The sequence below is a fragment of the Coffea eugenioides genome, chromosome 2 (assembly GCF_003713205.1).
Source record: "Coffea eugenioides isolate CCC68of chromosome 2, Ceug_1.0, whole genome shotgun sequence".
NCBI lineage: Eukaryota > Viridiplantae > Streptophyta > Magnoliopsida > Gentianales > Rubiaceae > Coffea > Coffea eugenioides.
The window spans coordinates 5,700,533-5,717,911 of NC_040036.1; the positions used below are offsets into that span (position 1 = coordinate 5,700,533).

The 17,379-nt window shown below is 36.8% G+C and overlaps 3 protein-coding genes across 3 annotated transcripts; all 3 read left to right on the forward strand.

Moving 5' to 3' along the window:
* Nucleotides 1–3,309: 3,309 nt before the first annotated feature.
* On the forward strand, nt 3,310–4,360 carry LOC113761829. The gene has a single exon (XM_027304980.1). It carries the CDS (start codon nt 3,458–3,460, stop codon nt 4,061–4,063), a length of 606 nt encoding a protein of 201 aa, XP_027160781.1. The 5' UTR covers nt 3,310–3,457; the 3' UTR covers nt 4,064–4,360.
* Nucleotides 4,361–6,838: 2,478 nt separating this feature from the next.
* Nucleotides 6,839–8,722, forward strand: LOC113761831 (LOB domain-containing protein 24-like). The gene is made up of 3 exons (XM_027304981.1): nt 6,839–6,849; nt 7,981–8,125; nt 8,311–8,722. Exons 1-3 carry the CDS (start codon nt 6,839–6,841, stop codon nt 8,719–8,721), a joined length of 567 nt encoding a protein of 188 aa, XP_027160782.1. The 3' UTR covers nt 8,722.
* Nucleotides 8,723–15,014: 6,292 nt separating this feature from the next.
* Nucleotides 15,015–16,061, forward strand: LOC113763335 (LOB domain-containing protein 15). The gene is made up of 3 exons (XM_027307104.1): nt 15,015–15,078; nt 15,230–15,488; nt 15,607–16,061. The coding sequence occupies exons 1-3, from the start codon at nt 15,065–15,067 to the stop codon at nt 16,021–16,023; spliced, it is 690 nt and encodes a 229-aa protein (XP_027162905.1). The 5' UTR covers nt 15,015–15,064; the 3' UTR covers nt 16,024–16,061.
* Nucleotides 16,062–17,379: the final 1,318 nt, after the last annotated feature.

Consider the following 17,379-nt stretch of genomic DNA (forward strand, 5'->3'; position numbering starts at 1 on the left):
TGCACAAAAAATACTTTGCCAACAACCAAACATCTGAAATAAAAAAAAAGGCTATGTTTCCCAGGCTCTATGTTTCCGAGTCTCACAGGCTCTAACAAAGTCCAGAATATATGATGAATAACTACAGAGTTCAGACCTGCTCAAAACATTTTAGGAAAATCCAAGTTATTACATCACCAGTAGGTGAAAACATAAATAACTATTGAAAATTTCAGACAATAATACCAGTATCCTAAGAGACACATAGGAAGAGAAAGGTAGTACCTACCTACCTACCTAGTTACCTACTGCATTTTAGAAGCAAGCATTTGGAATCCCCTATATATAGGGGGTTTTCCGGCGGCTTGGGGGGGGGGCTTAAGCCCCCACCAGCCCCCCCTTAAATCCGTGCCTGGGTGTTCATGGATTGGATAATCAATCCATTTGCAATTTGGCTGATCCTAGCCACAAGTAGCAGTTCAGTAAAATTGCATTCCACACCTTAACCCTATTCAATCGGTTAACTGCTAACCGGTTAACTTGTAGGATAAGTTCGGGTATAATATAGAGTAATCTAATCCTTTTGTACTTATAGCGAAAAATAAAAAACAGAATTAGATTAATAAATAAAACAATACAATAGTTATCTAAATTAATAAGAGTGGTTAATTCTCCAACTCTAAAAACGATTAACAAAATCAAAAATCAAAACGCAATAGATAATTAAAGCATAAATATTTTCAACATTTGTTTTTGTTTTTTTCTATTTCTTGAAAACTATTAATTCATTTTTTATTAAGGATGACAGGTTATTTCACAACCAAACATGTAAGCTCTATAAATTGAAGACAAAATAAGTAGAGTGGTAAAATGGATAGAATTTATGAGAAAGGAAAAAAATTTAGAAGAAAGACAACAAATAGAGTAGTTGAATAAATGAAATCAGTAGCGACGAACGTGGGAAATGGAAAAAATAAATAAAAAATAAGGTTAAATATACAAGTTTATAAGTTGTGAAAAATAAAATGTATAATGGTTTGGATGCTAGTTATCTTAACTAACCTTACACATATGGGATAGTTTCGCGTAACCACAGTTTTTTAAATTTAAAAAGCATACACTAACCTAATTTGTCAAGTACCATCAAATAATCTAACCATTTTTTAAAACTATGGGTTGATTACCCAGTTTTTTTGGATTTGACCGATTCGCTTTTTCGGTTCTTTATGAACACCCCTAACTATGTATCAGTTCAAGCATCCTAATTGTTGAAATAAGTCTTATTTTGGGCTTTGACTTGCACTGATTACATGGTTTTAAAAGTAAACAAGAGCAGCACGAAAATAAAAAACCATGTGGAAACCGACTGTCACGTGGCGTGAGGAATTAGCATGTGGATTAAAATGGTCTGCACCTTTGAACCCGCAAGGAGACCCGCTCACTCGATCTGTTTTTTTTTATCCCCACCACTGTTTCTTCTTTCAGTCGTAGGAATTTGTAAGCATATGTCACCTGACAACAAATGATTAACGCCAATCATAAATTTCGGCGTACCTCACCGCCCGGGGATAGGTTTAGCCGCTTAGGTGGTGGTTTTGGGAGCCGAGAACGTGGAAAATTGCATGGATGATGGATGAAATTTTGCTTTCGTCATCGTATAAATTGCTTTAAAATTTCTTTTGAGAGATTAAACTTATTTCGGATGCTGCTGTGTAAGATACACCTTCCTTTTAGAGTATGCAAGGGTTTATAAAGTCGGATGCACGGCATGATTTATGACGCGTTTATAGAAGGTAAGAACGCAATTATTAAAGCTGATTATTACTGCTGTGATTTGTTTTTCATTGTTAATGTACGATCAGTTTTGGTTTGGATTAAATATGATTCTACAAATTATGGTGTTAATTAATTCTTAAGCGGTAGACAACAGGCTATCTGTGCTTGATTTTTTTTTTTTTTTTTGGGGGGGTCGAAAATTGATGGTTCAGCTAGAGAAGTAAATGCTATATGTAACCTGATATCATGATATCCAACAATATGCATTAGTTTTTATTTGAGATGATTGTTGATAGACAGAGGCATTTCATAATAATAATATGACTGGGATCCATTATGTTAATTACTAATTGCTTAAATGCGTACCAAACATAAATATCTTTGTGCCCAAACACCTTTGGTTTGCCTGCTACAGATGGAACTCCAGCATATGGAGTTCTGCATGGTTTTAGTAACAGGACCATGAATTAATTAGACCTCATAACACGGGGGGAAAAGTCTTGTTATGTGATCGATGGCATGAAACTTCTTCTTCTTCTTCTTCAGTTTGTAGATTTGCATGGTTTTAGGATGGTATTGCAATTTGCAAGCCGTAAAGATTGAGCTCAGAGAGCAGATTCCGATGGTCAAGACTTCTTTATATTTCCAACTCCGATCGGAAGGAGCTTCTATCATTTCAACAAGGATTTTAAGTACAGAACCATCATCAATTAACAATCATTTCACGCCTGGTATTCAAGACTTAAATGCACGTTTTTGGTCGTCCCATCACAAGTCAATTTCTATTCTACTAATTGTATCATGATTCATGATGAACAAAACTTCTTTTAACCCATTCCATATTTCCAGTGCTAGTTAAACTACTGCATCAGAACAAATTCTTTAGCAGCAATAATTGCTCCAGAAACTTATTGCAGCCACTGGCCAACCGATTCTAGATTTGTCTGAGCAGCAGCTCAAAATCGTACTGATCATGCCTTCATTACCGTATATTATCGCTCGTGGCATAAATAATAATATGCTATGCGCACGCCATTTTCAGCAATATATATAGAGCTCTTCTTCAGTGTGAATGTCAACAACTTGTTTTATCTCCTCTCACCAGCCACTGCAACAACTTCCCGCAAACAGACATGGACCACTTTAAGGCTTCTCATTTATTGCCTTAAATTCATCTTCGCACTTCTAACTATACATATCGTTTTCTAAGTGCTTTTATCATCAAAGATCAATACAGACGGTGGTCCAAATTCAAACCAAAAAAGAAAAAAAAAATTAATTAACGTAGTAATTAATCCCCCCGATTACTCACTTCTATTTATGGGCGCACATGGATGATCTGACTCAAACTAAATATTACTACAAAACCTTTCTAGAACTAGTATCCCTTTGATAACAAAATAATTCTCTGCAGATTTAAAATCGGGGTTTCTTGATTCAGAGCCCAATGATCAATGTGCATGGTCTGCCCTCACTGTTTTAAATACTCGTAGCAAAGTTTTTAATGTCAAACATCTTTTAAAGTAGAGTAGTAGTAATAATATAGAGAGAGAGAGAGAGAGGGTCCAAATGCCACAACAAGTCTACTAGATAAGTCATCTTTACTTCTCATCGACTCCATCTTTGCCTTGGATCTTGAACTAGTGAGACGCAGCAGCTCAGAAGTAAGAACCAACAAGGAGACAGCTCAAGAAAAGAAATTATGCACAACAGAGGCCAAGATCTCCCACCTCCCAGATTCCTTCAAATTAAGCAGGATGACAAATTTTTCTCAAGGCTGTTGTCCAAAGAAAGCTCTAAAGGTGAAGAAGCCTCTTTCAGGGTCCTGTACTACGGAGGAAACTCAGGTTCGATCCCCTTCACGTGGGAATCTCAGCCAGGCACCCCAAAACACACATTTTCTGATAATTCTCTCCCTCCTCTCACACCACCTCCCTCTTACCAGCTTAGCACCCCTAGGAGGAAAACCATGCAGAAGCACTCCAAGCCCAATTTCTTCAACTCCATTTTCCCCCGAGCTTCTTCGAAAAAATCAGCCTCGTTTTCACCACCATCTTCCTTATCATACTCATCATCGTCGCACTCCTCGTCATGTTCGCTGCCATCCACCCCAAAAAATACTTCCGCCATCCACTTTGGGCTAGATGAGGATGATGATCATGACCACATGCCCACTTCACCGACTTCAACTTTGTGCTTTGGTGCCGGAATCAAATGCGCCGGCCAGTCTGGAAGCGGTCACCAACCAATGAAGAATGTGATGAAGAAGGCGTTCCTGTCCATTGTTGGCCATGGTACTAGGGCTTAGATGAAACACATGGAAATTGGAAGTCTGTCCATTTTCAACACCATATAGAGGGAGTGCCGATTTATTTAGGTGCATCTTTGTCAAAATCTAGGGTGTTAAGAATGTATTGTGACATATTTGGTTCATGATTAAATGAGTGAAATATATTCACTATACCAATTCGGAGTAGATTAGCGTTGGTCTTTTTTTTTTTTTTTAAAAAAAATTTTTGGGGATGATGTATTTGGTCCATGATTACGTGAGTGAAATCTATTCACTCTTCCAAACGGGATAAGTTTAGCGTTCGCCTTTTTTTTTTTTCCCCTTCCTCTTTTTTTTTTATTTATATTTTTGCGAATTATATGAAAGCAGATGTATCTAGAACTTGTCACCGGAAATAAATATTACCTTTCACCTTTGTTGCTTCATTAGTCAAGGGCATCTCATTGACATCGTTGGGGAATTAGGTCTTTGAGAATTCTTAAAGACCTAATTAATTGGCAATAGAAGCATTGGGCATTTCATTTTTATCTTTTTTGGAAAATTTTTTCCCTTTTTTTTTTGTAATTTGCTCTATCCGCACCTTGAAATTATTTTAATGCCGCTCAACTTTAACGGACGCGAGAGCTGGCAAAAATCGGTAACAAACAAACAAAGGGGAAAAGTGAAGCCCTGTAAAACCGTGGAAAACGTAACCGATGGAAACGGAAATTAATTATTGTGGTCGACAAAGACCAAAGATAATTCCGCACTGTTTTTGACGGAAGAAGGAAGGCATATGCCACGAAACTAGCTGCCACATGCGCTGTCCCCAGCAAACTGTTACGCCTCTTAAAGGCGTATAATATATTGCGCTCTGAATCTCTTGCACAAAGAAGAAAACCAGTCGTATTGTTCTCACCAAAGATGTTTTGTGGGTTCAAACTGAATGCAACCGTGAGGTGAGGGTTTATACTTTGGCCTCAAAGGTTATTGATATTTAACAAATCCCGTGTGCAAAGCAGTTCGAATCTCTTCGCTGTCAATATTTGGTGCCAAATTCAATGTTAATTTCATTTATCATGTGAGGGTAAAGGAAACTTGAGATAAATTAAATCAATTTGAGTTATTAAAATTTTTTTAAAAAAAACATAACACTTGGTATAAATATAAAAGTAGCACTGAGTTGCCAATCAAATTTAGATTTAAGTGAAAAAATTTGCTACAAAATTTCTGGGGGCATCAAGGATTGCTACAGACAATGATGATTGGCGAAACTTTAGAGATGAATTTGATTAAAAACATACTTGGTGCCAATGGAAATTCTCACGACGACTCTGAAGATATTATTATGATTTTGAAAGTTACAGATATATTTAAAATTTCTTCTATCGTCATGTCTATCCAAATTCCGATTATGAGGTACAAACTACCTTTGGCACTGATATATTATCAGTCGACCTTGATATTTATAGCATTTATAGCATTTCTTTTCAGGGTTGTTGATCAACATCACTTTCTCCTCCATTGGACATAATTTATTTGAGTTCTTCCTTGACACTGCATTGGTTTGTTTTCTTCTTCTTCTTTTTTTTCATCCCAAACACTCATTATATGTCACCAGCATAGTTTAGATCATACAGTATATGTGTGGGCACTACTACACTCTTACTTAGGACCAGAGAAACAAATTAATTAGCGTTTGGTGGGGATTCTGACGCGTAGATTTGAATGACGCCTCTATTATCTCTATCATCATTTACTGAGGCTGTGTAATAATAAATAGGAGTATGTTTTAGAGTTTACGTTTTCCAAAAGCCAAGGCCTGTGTAGTGGCTATCTCTGTCGAATGTGGGCTTTTTCTGGTAGAGCTTGTTGGTTTGGGCGTCCAGAAGGTTCTATATTACGAGGCCCAGTTTAATTTTCTTAGTTTTACCATAGCCTAAGATAGTGTGACAGAATACGAATCGGCAGGCCGATACACTGAGGCCCATGCATCTATGGCGCAATCAACTCGAATTTTACCAAGGAGAAAAGAGCAGAAGAAGGCAAAAAATAAAAAAATATTGAAGAGAACTTAGTTACAACAAATATTTTCTTGGAAAATAAAAAGATGTTTTTCTAGGGTAAGTTATAAAACTTTCTAGCTTTCAATGTCTTGTTTAACTTTGTAAATTCATCATTCATTGATATATCAACATCCTCGAGTTTATCTTACATAATGTATTTAGAGTCTGTCTAATAGGTGCCAATTGGACACTCCTATTAAGATAAAGATGTATTTCAAGTGTGAAATTTTTGAAAATATAAACTCGTCTCTTTTATCACTTAGTACTAACTTATAGGATTATCGTTTTAGGTGCATACTCTATTAAACATCAATGCTGATTGAGAAGGTAAAAGAAAAAAAAAAGAGTTTCATCCTGCAGCTTCATTTATTTTACAAATTCCGCACTCCTGGCAGGTACCCTGATTTTATTTTTGCACTGTCAATTGATAAAGTCGAAGTTATTTTTGCACTCCCGCCAAACTCCTTCCTCTTTAATTAAGCTAGCAGGAACTCAAAAAAAAAAAAAAGAGAGAGAGAGAAAGAAATAGAAACTCCCCACCACCTTAAAACTACAAGATCAACGAGAATTTTCAAATATATTATTCAAAAGAACTGGCACAATACAATACGCCTAATTCATCAGAACTGAAAAAATTCCGTCCCCATTGTTGCAAGCATGTGGCGCAACAGCGTAGAGCAAAAGGATGTAGCACTTGAAGCTAAACAGTATTTAGATATGTAAAAAAGTTCATAACTATAAACATTGCATGAACCCACAGTGTTAATTATGATAATTTCTCATTTTACCAAAAAAAGAAAAAGAAAAAAGGATCATGGAACCTCGTTGATCATCGATCACTACGTTCAAAATAAACGTAGGTCTTGGATTGAACGCTCAATTTTTGAGTGATCAATATTTGTTGGCACAATTGGGGAATTAGTTGTGTTACTAAATAGTTTTTTTTTTTTCTTTTTTTGGGGGTGATGGGATTTGTTGAGGCTCGTTCGTTCGTCCGTCCGTCCTTCCTGGAAGATGCCTTTCGTTTCTGCACACACACACACAGAGAGTAGTGGGAGGATGGTTTGTGAAATAGTTTGTGAATCCGTCTCCTCGTGCAATACATTGATCAACACAAAAAGATCATCCTTCATTGATGACCCTCATAAAACCAAAAGGGACTCAACCCACTAACTGTTCAGTTTTCAGACTCCCCCCGTTCCATTCCACTCCACTCCACTCCACTCTCTATTACAACTATGATTTTGTCACTTTCTTACAAATCCTTTTATCCTCTCTTTCTCTCTCTCTCTCTCTCATTTTTTTTTTGTTTTTTTCCCCTTTTTTTTCCAGCATATCTTGCCTCTCAAGCGTTCTTTTTAACTCCGCCTCCTCCTTTTCTTCTTGCTCTTTCTCTCTCCCACTCGATCGTGTTCGTGTGAGGCAACAACAAAGACCATTTGCTTACCAGCTTTGCCTGCAGCCCAAGTTGATGCCTCAATGTCTGCGCAAAGGTATTAGTCTCCTCCCCTCTCACCAGTCACTGATAATATTTGCTACTATCATTTTAATGATCAATTTTAGACCCAAAAAAAGAGAGAGAGAGCTAATAAAGTCTTGGTTTGGCTATTCTAATATGTATTTGGGACGTGATTGTGTGCGAGCCTCAGCACTAATTAATGATCATCGCCGTTTAAATTAGTACGTATAATTAAGGTGGGCTGAAAGGGATAAAATTAAAATCAAGTAACGAGTAATTCCTCAGTTTCGGTGCACTAGTAATTTTTATATATCTATTGAAAGTTTTTGCAGGGAAAAGGTTGAGAAGGTAAAGATAGAGCCGGATTATGGGCTTAAGGGATTGAATCAAATAGGAGGAGGAGGAGGAGGTGAAGGCGGGAGAGTTATTAGACCTTGCGCCGCCTGTAAGCAAATGAGACGACACTGTTCAGCAAAAAAATGTCCCTTTTCTCCATATTTTCCCCCTAACGAACCTCTCAGATTTGCTTCCGTTCACAGAGTCTTTGGTGCAAGCAATGTGTCCAAGATGCTCGCGGTATGCGGTAAATTGATCAATAAAACCCTATTCATTTTTACACAACATATAAACTTGATCCGGGTGTTTCTGTATGATGATTTTTCCTTCATTACGTTGTTTCTTACTTGCCCCCCCCTTTTTTTTTTCTGTCCTCTTAATGAATATACTTAAACATCTAAAAATAACTAGATAAAATGTTGCAGGAGGTCCCGGAGAGTCTAAGAGCAGAGGTAGCAATTAGTCTTGTATACGAGGCAGATGCGAGGCTAAGAGATCCTGTGTACGGATGCACCGCAGAAATTTCTGCTTTACAACGGCAAGTCGAATCATTGCAACAACAACTCAATTCAGCATGGGATGAACTGCTCAAATACAAGAATCCCCATCATGAAGCCGATATCTTTAACGCAGAGCCCCCACCTTCCCATGATGTAGCCTTGCTTCCTTCCGTTGCCACCACCGCTGCTTTCCCTCCTCCCCCTTCTCCAACAGTACTGCTAGTGCCACCGCCCCCTCCCACCACCTCAGGTTCACTTCTCCTTTCATCCTCTGCTTCGTCCAACCAGTACTGCCCACTATCTGCTGCCGCTGATTTCAGCACCATATCAAATTAAACGACAGTGATTAAATGAAAAATAGTAGTAGTACTAGACTAGCCCTTGTTATTAAATCGTCTCGTTATCCTTTTGCACAGAAATTACTTAGAATGTTGTCGGTACAGCATGTTGTTGAAGCGTTAGTCTCTCGTTGGCAGCCATATTTGGGCATTAATTTTCCTTATGAATGCCCTATACAGTGAGGAGGGTGCATGGATTGTTTCTTTGTGTTAAAATTTTATGAATGTTTCCTTCAATATTCCATACAAAATTACATGCATGCAAGTACTGGTCCGTTGATGTGGCTTTTAATTTGCTGATACTACTAATTAACTTTGGAATCACTTTTATATGATTAATGTCCCCCTTTTTATCTGTTTTAACTTATGCTTTTGAATTTTTAACGTGTCTAGCTGGCATTTCTGCTTCAGTCAATTCGAGTTGACAATCATCACAATTTCAGTTTTTCTCTCAGTGAATATATAGTCTAAAAAACCACTAGGGCTGCTTTCCTCTTCTTTTTTTTCTTTCTTGGTAGTTTGGTTTCGAGTTGAGATAATTTGAATTGTTGAACACGATGCTAATAGTCGTCAGTTAATGGGTAACTTTGGGCTTAATCAAAAAGGAGAAACTATTTGCATGCATGCTTGTGATGTACTACTGCTACTTACTAGCCAAATTTACGTCACCAAGTTTCTAGCTCTCGATTCTCCTTACCGTTTTTTTTTTTTTGCCTTAGACTGGATTAAGTATCATAAAATGTGAAAAAAAGATGAAGTATGACTAGTTTGTTCCCTTCGCGTTTCTTCAAGTATACCTCAAATTTAACCCAAGGTATTTGGCTAAGATGTTGAATTACCATCTGAAGGTCCAGGCAAGTCTTTACGGGCGGAGGCCATGATCTTCCCAGCTCCTCCCAAATTCCTTCACTGATTAAACGGAGGATGGACTATTCCCCTGGCTTTTGCAAGTTTGTTCATGAACATCACTCTTTTAAAAAAAAAAAAAAATATTTCCAAGAAAAAACAATAAACATTACCTTAATCGTGGAACATATTAATTTCTTGCCTTTCTGATGTTCACAGATGCTGTTTAATGCGAATAACAAGACAAATTTTCCAAACACATACGTGTCATCTATATTCCATTAGATCATAAAATGGCAATACAATCTAATCCCTAGGCGTAGAACCAAACCAAACCAGAGACAACAAATAAGTACTGTGTGTCTGGATAGGAGTTTATTTGAAATATTACTCGAAATAATTATTATAACATTTTTTTTATGTGATGTATCTAAAATAAAGCGGTGTATTTAAAAATGTATCTGAGATACAAGTAAATATTTTTTTTTGTGCAAATAATGCTTATTTAAACACATTATCACCTTTCTTATTTAAACACAATATCACAAATAATGCTTGTACAAAAAATGAGTGCAACTTTCTAAGCTTTTGACTACACTTGGCAATTGGGCGGGTGTTGGGGGGTTGATATTGGGTTTCACTTAAATGTGTTATATCCAACTCGCCCAATTTTAGACTGGGTTAATTGTGGTTTGGGTCATATTGGGTCATCATAAAAGATCCAATCACGCATTAATTAAACTGAAATTTTGATGAGAGAGATACAATTCTCAACCAATTAGTTCAAATATCACTATCCAATTCATTTGAAAATTCTTGGAAAAATTAACGCAACATTAAAACGTGTCCAATAACAGCTTAACCATCCACCAGTTACCAATACAGCACATTCTAATCCTTCAACAACTCACTGAAGAAAGATAAACAATTACTGAACATCCCGAAAATGCTAGAATTCAAAGCTGAAACTAATTTGCTTTATGGCACTTGGGCAGCATTCAACTCCAATGATATAACAAATGGACAAGTACTGCATCACACGTAATTCAACCGGCAAATGTCATCCAACACATAAAAGCTACCTGAGGGGTGGGCATCAAATGGAACACCTCAAATTGACACGTAATTTCTTTATTTGTTTTCTAAATTTAAGTTGAATAATAGGTGTCCAACATAAATATCCAAATCGTCCAAAATATATCTGAATTTTTATTACCCAACTCAAAATTGACCCAACACCCAAATTACCCAATCCAACCTCTCAAATTAGTGTGTGGGTTGGATGGGTTGTTGGGTTTTGAATATAATTGCCAGGTCTACTTTTGACCGCAAGACCAAGTCCCGATTTAATGGGCCTTGGTAGGAGCCTGTGCAGTCTGATCCTGATTTTTGACCTGTGGACTGAGGCTGAATGAATTTGGATCCAACATTGTTTCATATGGTTTAGTTGGCCCTTGTAAAGGCCCGTATACTGCACAAAAATGCTCTAGTCTCAAAGTCCATATCGACCTCCGCCAATATCACCTTAAAATAATGGAAAACCATAAAAATCAGACGCCATAGTTACCAAACTCTATAGCTGCTTATGTTTTTTAAATATTACTTAATTAATGAGTATTAAATAGATAATTTTTCTGTTCTCCAAATAGAATTCATTTATCATGACTCACTATCCTTTATTATTATTATTTTTGGTCATACCCACCCCCAAGTAAACTATAAAAACATAAACTTGTGTGAATAAATGGGCTTGGATTGGATTATTTTCCATTTATCTTGTGTATTAATTTTTTTTTGAGGGGTCAAAACTTATTGTCTTGTGTATTCGGCAGTCAGCCTTTTTGTGTAATTCTCCCCCACTAGTTAGAAAAGAGGCAATGGGCGCCACAAACGGCCTATGCCATACCGCAAATTCACAATGAAGGAAGGCCATCTTGTAACCGTGGGGAGGGAATTGGAATGGGCAACCTCTCCTCATAGGTAGAGAGCCGATATCATGAGGACTAAGCTGATAATAATCAGTAATCAGGCAACTTGACTTAATGATAATGATAATGAGGGGTTTGTAGCCTGGGGCAGAGTGAAGATAAGGGCGACCTGTTTGCCTTAAGATAAGGGTCAAACAAGAATCCATGGCGTCACTGCCTTACACTTTAAGCAAAATTTTATGCATTTAAGAAATAATAATAATCAAACCCCCCCCCCCCCCCCCCCAAATTTTTGTTATTCCCCCCTTCAAACCCCTCCCCATCATCACCCACTTTGAAATAACATCTCATGACTCCACAGCCAATCATGTCTTCTTCTCTCTTCATCTGTCCTTCGCCTACCCAGTTTCTGAATAGAGTTTTACTGTTTCCTACATCACTGGGTCTGGGGTTTATCGCTTTCATTGGCTTTATCAAAATGGACCATATGGCTTGGATTGCAGCCAGGCTAGTGATGAAGTGATTCTCAAAATCAAGGCCCTTTTGATGTTTGCGGCCTTTGTTTATTAAATCAAAGATTTACTGGAATGCTCTGCGTATCTTCTGTGCTTGTGTCTGGTTTCTGCCTGATCTGCTGTAAAAAACAAATAGTAATTAATCACAGCAAATACTTCATTTGGTCTATTAATCACTCCGAGCTCACGAGAGAGAGACGAGGCATCAAAATTCATGCGTCTGCTTTTCTTTTTTATTGTGCTAGTATTTCGTGGGATCATCAATAAATGGTCAAGTGATAAGGGTTATATAACCTCCAATCCATGCATGGACATAGCGGACACAAGTTGTTTTGTAATAGCTCATCCTATGACTTTCACAGTTTTTTTTTTTTGGGCGTCTCAAACCATTCAAATACGAAGGATTCAATGGCAAATGGTATGATGCATGGACGGAGCTGGAGACCGGAGAGGGCAACCTCATCTAAATTCCAAGAAAGTTAACTTTTTCTCCCTCTAAACGTTGAAGATTTTCAAAAAATTTTCCATATAAATTTCAGCTGTTACCCCACAAAACTTGAAAATTTTTCTTGTTATGTATCCGAGTTTTTGAAATGATAAAATTGGCTCTTTCAAAATAATTTTTCTCATTCAGTGTATGATCTGATGGATGATACCGCAACATATTGTTAACAGTAGTATATGCATATATGTTGGTAGGAAATGTAACTGATCACATGTTCATAAAAATCGAGATTAGGACTTTTTAATTACTTCCTCTTAAAGTCTCAATCTTCATTATTTCAAATGGACCTAAGCTAGGCTGCAGAGGTGCTTTCTCAATAATCCATTGATCCTAATTAAATGGTCATTTTGTGTTCCGAGCTAGTTATCCCAATTAAACAGGATAGTTTGATCTACCCAAATTAACTGCAGAAATAATAATCATAATAATAATAAGGATATGCTTTGCGATTTGACCAAATTTTTCTATACTTCTATATGCTGAATTCGCATAATCTTGCTAGTATGTTAATTGCTTTGCAATTAGTTATCAAAGTTTATCAATGCAATCCTTAAAAACATGGAACAAAATCACTGAGAATGAACCTCGAGATAGATGATACGCTTGAGCTAAACCATGCCACATTTAGACTTCCAAACACATTAATTAGATCCTATCATCCTAACAATGTCAATTATTTCTGATATCTTACTATATGTTGCTTTACTATGTATATAAACGGAGAGGATCTACTAAAATCCCACCAGTTGATGATTATGTAATTGGAAGTATGCTTCACTCCAGTGACAAAACAATCCTCAACCAAAAAAAGAAGGGAAAAAAAAAATCAAAAGATTTGTCTTTTCAAAAAAGAAACAAACAATCCTTGTATATGTTGACGGAATGTTTCAGCAATTAAAGATTTTTCTTTTTGGTGGTAGTCACTGAGGTCTCAAGCGACCACTTAAGATTATGAGCCTTCTCGACTCTGCATGCAAAAAATCGTATAGCAAAAGCACTAAATGAAGAATTTGTACCAAATTATGCATTTCATCATTTAGAACTTCAATTTAGCAGCTTCCCAGATGTTTGCATCGTTCTCGTGCTGTCATGGATCATTCAACACTCTCTAATCTCTATACTAAGTACAAACTCATCGTCTACAATTCAAATTGGTTGCCGCTAATCCAACAACTTACCGTCTCCAATCTTCCATCACGTTCAGAAATCAAGAAGCTTTATTTTTTCCGTTTAATGGTTGAGAAGAGAGGTGTTATAATTGCTTCTACTTCGACTTTGCTTCCAGTTGTTAAATAGCGGTACCAATGAAAATGACGCCATAAGTTAAATCGATCGATGGCATGGACTTTAACCACTTCTCAATTGAATCAGGTCTTCGTCGCTCAATTGAATCAGGTTTTTTCGTCCCACCCCTTTTTGCACATTGTCGATTCCATGTACATAGTTAAAAGGAGGAAACGGCAGAACCCAATGAATCTTCAAGATGATGCTGCCTAAAGTATATTATTAATTTTTTTTGAAGCAAGAGAGATGAAAATGAAATTAGAAATGGTCAATTTAATGAAAGCAAGTTACTGACAATGACAAAAAAACCAACAATCCCCAGACTAGTGACTTGGGGAAGTATCTATCGCAAGTTCACAACACAAGCTCGTCTTCTCTATCACTTTACCAAGAATGGAATAATTTTAGGTGCATTAATAACGATCAAACATTAATTAAAAGAAAAAAAATCTCCAATGCGACCATTCATTTACTAGTATTTATAGGGTTATCCGAAGATGGAAGCAATTTCACATGCACCAATATTCTAGTTTTAACAGCAATCAATCAAAATTAAAGTGGGGGGAGAATTGGATTGAATGATAAGTAGGAGATCCTAAATTATACTTTCTACTTACCAAAAAAAAAATGCAAAATTGAATAAAATAGGAGAATTTGTTAGAAGGAGATTTTTGGTTCAAAAACCTCTCACTTACCAAAACAAAAAAAAATAGAAAAACAAAGAAAAGAATTGAAGCAAGGCTAATCCCTAGTGGATGCTACATAGCTTGAAGAAGTCAACACTCTCCACGTGAGGAATTCCTGAGCATATATGCAAATTCAAAGAGTAAACTCGAAAGAAGTCCATGCTCTATAGTTTCGACTATATAGTATACCTCGCAGGTTTTTTTTTAATTATTTTTTTTTTATAAAATCTTCCTGCAGACTTGCTAGTAGTGTAATTTGTACAAGTGATTCGAATTCTCGTTCAGCCGCAAGATGATTAGCTTAATAAATAAAGGGGACTCAACCTCATTTCAGTCCCTATTCATCGAATTTTGTCAGTTTCTATAATAAAACTCTGGACCATCTTTTTCCTGTATGTCTTGCCTTTTAAGCACTCTCTTCTAATTTCAAAGCCCTCTTCCGATTTTTATTGTCTTCTTCCTTTTTTTTTTTCCTTTTAACTTTATTCTTAATTTTCAGACCCTCCTTTGCCTTTTCCTCCCCCGTGTGGGCACAAACACATCCGCTGCCAGCTCCGTACAATTATAGCATGCCTGAATGTCTAGAGAAAGGTAATCCATGATACCTCTGATCATCACTAGCGTTTACGGTGTACAACATAACATGTTCAAGAAAAAGACCCGAGTACCCGATGTTGGAGGGTACTCGTGAGCCTGAATAAATCATAATCAATTTATTGTTTTGTGAATTTAATTTTAGCAGGGAGAGGCTTGAGGAGATTGGGAAGAAGATCAAGAGAGAATCCGATGTGTTCAGCAGTCAGTTGGGAAGGAGACATATGTTGGGAGGAGATGGAGGAGGAACCCTTAACACTATTACACCTTGTGCGGCTTGTAAACTTTTGAGACGACGCTGTGCTCAAGAGTGCCCTTTTTCTCCATATTTTTCTCCTCACGAGCCCCAAAAATTTGCTTCAGTCCACAGAGTTTTTGGGGCAAGTAATGTTTCCAAGATGCTCATGGTGATTAAATCCAAACCCTCTTCCTCCTTAACTCGCGAGTCAATAATCTTTAACTTTCTGATCAAATGGTATATTAATTACTTGCGTTGCATGCTGTTTTTGTTGTCAACAACCGCAGGAAGTTCCAGAAAGTCAAAGAGCAGATGCAGCCAATAGTCTAGTTTACGAGGCAAATGTAAGGCTAAGAGATCCAGTGTACGGATGCATGGGAGCAATTTCCACTTTACAACAACAAGTTCAATCTTTGCAAGCAGAACTCAACGCAGTAAGGGCTGAAATTTTGCAATACAGATTTAGGGAAACCTCCAACATTAATATTCATGTGCCCTCTAATTCTAATTTGGCCTTGCTTTCTTCTGGGGCAGTTTCTATTGCTGCACTGCCACCTACTCCCCCTCCTCCTCCGCCGCATCTGCCCCCTCCGCCCCCTTCACTTCCTCATACATCTCCCTCTTCTTCCATGTACTCCCCACCCTCTAGTACTGCCGCCGATTTTAGCACCATCTCCAACGAGAATATTTCTTTTTTTGGCTAAATTGATTTTCTTAGTTTAAAAACCCGTTATTGATCAAAGCCACGAACAAGGGGGGGACACAAGTATATGATAAATTATTAGTATTTTATGTTCTTGAACAAAAGTGGTAAATCTATTTCTCATTTATTATGATCTTATATTTCCTTTTCCTCTGACGTTAAATAGCAAGGTGAATTCGTTTTGATACACACATAGATTAGGGTCTTCATGAAATCCAAATGGAGACCATTTGTTTCGTGAATATGATTATCTCTAGACTGGGAAGAGTAAGGGAAGGGCTGTAATGATTTCCCCTCATGTATATTTCTAAATTATGATTGATCAGCCTGCTAATTAGGAGCTTAAAAACCTTAACAGTGTCTCTATTCGGTTTTTCTGCATGTCGGTGAATGAGACTACTAAGTTTGGCTCTAATTTGTTAGGTGATAATATTGCCTCGACTTCTCCAGCTCGATTTCTTTTTCCGATCTAATTGAAATTTAGCTGAAATTGAGTTTACATTACATTAATTTCAGAGTCTCTTTTGACGGTCAGTTTAAGGAATGACTGGGGTCGTCTCTTCCTTTTTGTCATTCTGAGCAGAATATTTGATAAAAGATTTGAAATCCTCTCAAATTCCCCTCTAGTTGTTTATAATATTATTTAAGAGGTATTTAGATTTGTAAATTATCAACTATTCTAATATTTAAAATATATTTTAATAGTTGTTATGTATTACAAAGTCAAATGCCTATTAAGTAATTCAAACAATTAGAGTTATTTGAATGGATTTCAAATCCTTCATCAAATTCCTCAATCCAAGCATAAGAGTTGATATTGAAATGCTAGAAATTTAATCTTGGGCGGTCACCTCAGGCTTAGATGAGCAGGTATACTGTAAATGCCGGTGACGTACTTGCGTTTAGAATAATCACAAAGAATTCCAGCGCCAATGTCCTTTACCTGAATTCCACTGTTTCTTTTCCTTTTTATTCCCTTGGGACTGATTTACAGTTTGATAGTTTAATCTCTTTGCATAATTTACTGATTATATCCCACGATGTTGAAACTCCGTATTAAGTGCGGGGATAAGCTGGCTGCAAAGAAAGAATCTAACACGTTATTAAACAAAGCCCAGTCGGCAAACTTTCATGATAAATTTGCGTGATGTGATTAGATCAACAATGAAACCGGATTTTGTATGTATTCTCAAAAAACAAATACTAATAATGCTACTAATTAATGACGTTGTGAAGTTACCGGATGAACAGCTAATACGCTAATGTTCGATCGAAATCATGAATGCTTTTTTTTTTTTTCCCCAAAAGAAAAGCTAAATTTAGGCATTATTATTTCTGGAATACTAAGTAAAGTATG

What these genes read in the sequence shown, in the direction of transcription:
- LOC113761829 (XM_027304980.1), top strand. Translation starts at nt 3,458, where the DNA reads ATGCACAACAGAGGCCAAGATCTCCCACCTCCCAGATTCCTTCAAATT.
- LOC113761831 (XM_027304981.1), top strand. An exon ending in ATGTGTCCAAGATGCTCGCG is followed by an intron (nt 8,126 to 8,310) that starts GTATGCGGTAAA and finishes AAAATGTTGCAG; the next exon opens with GAGGTCCCGGAGAGTCTAAG.
- LOC113763335 (XM_027307104.1), top strand. An exon ending in ATGTTTCCAAGATGCTCATG is followed by an intron (nt 15,489 to 15,606) that starts GTGATTAAATCC and finishes CAACAACCGCAG; the next exon opens with GAAGTTCCAGAAAGTCAAAG.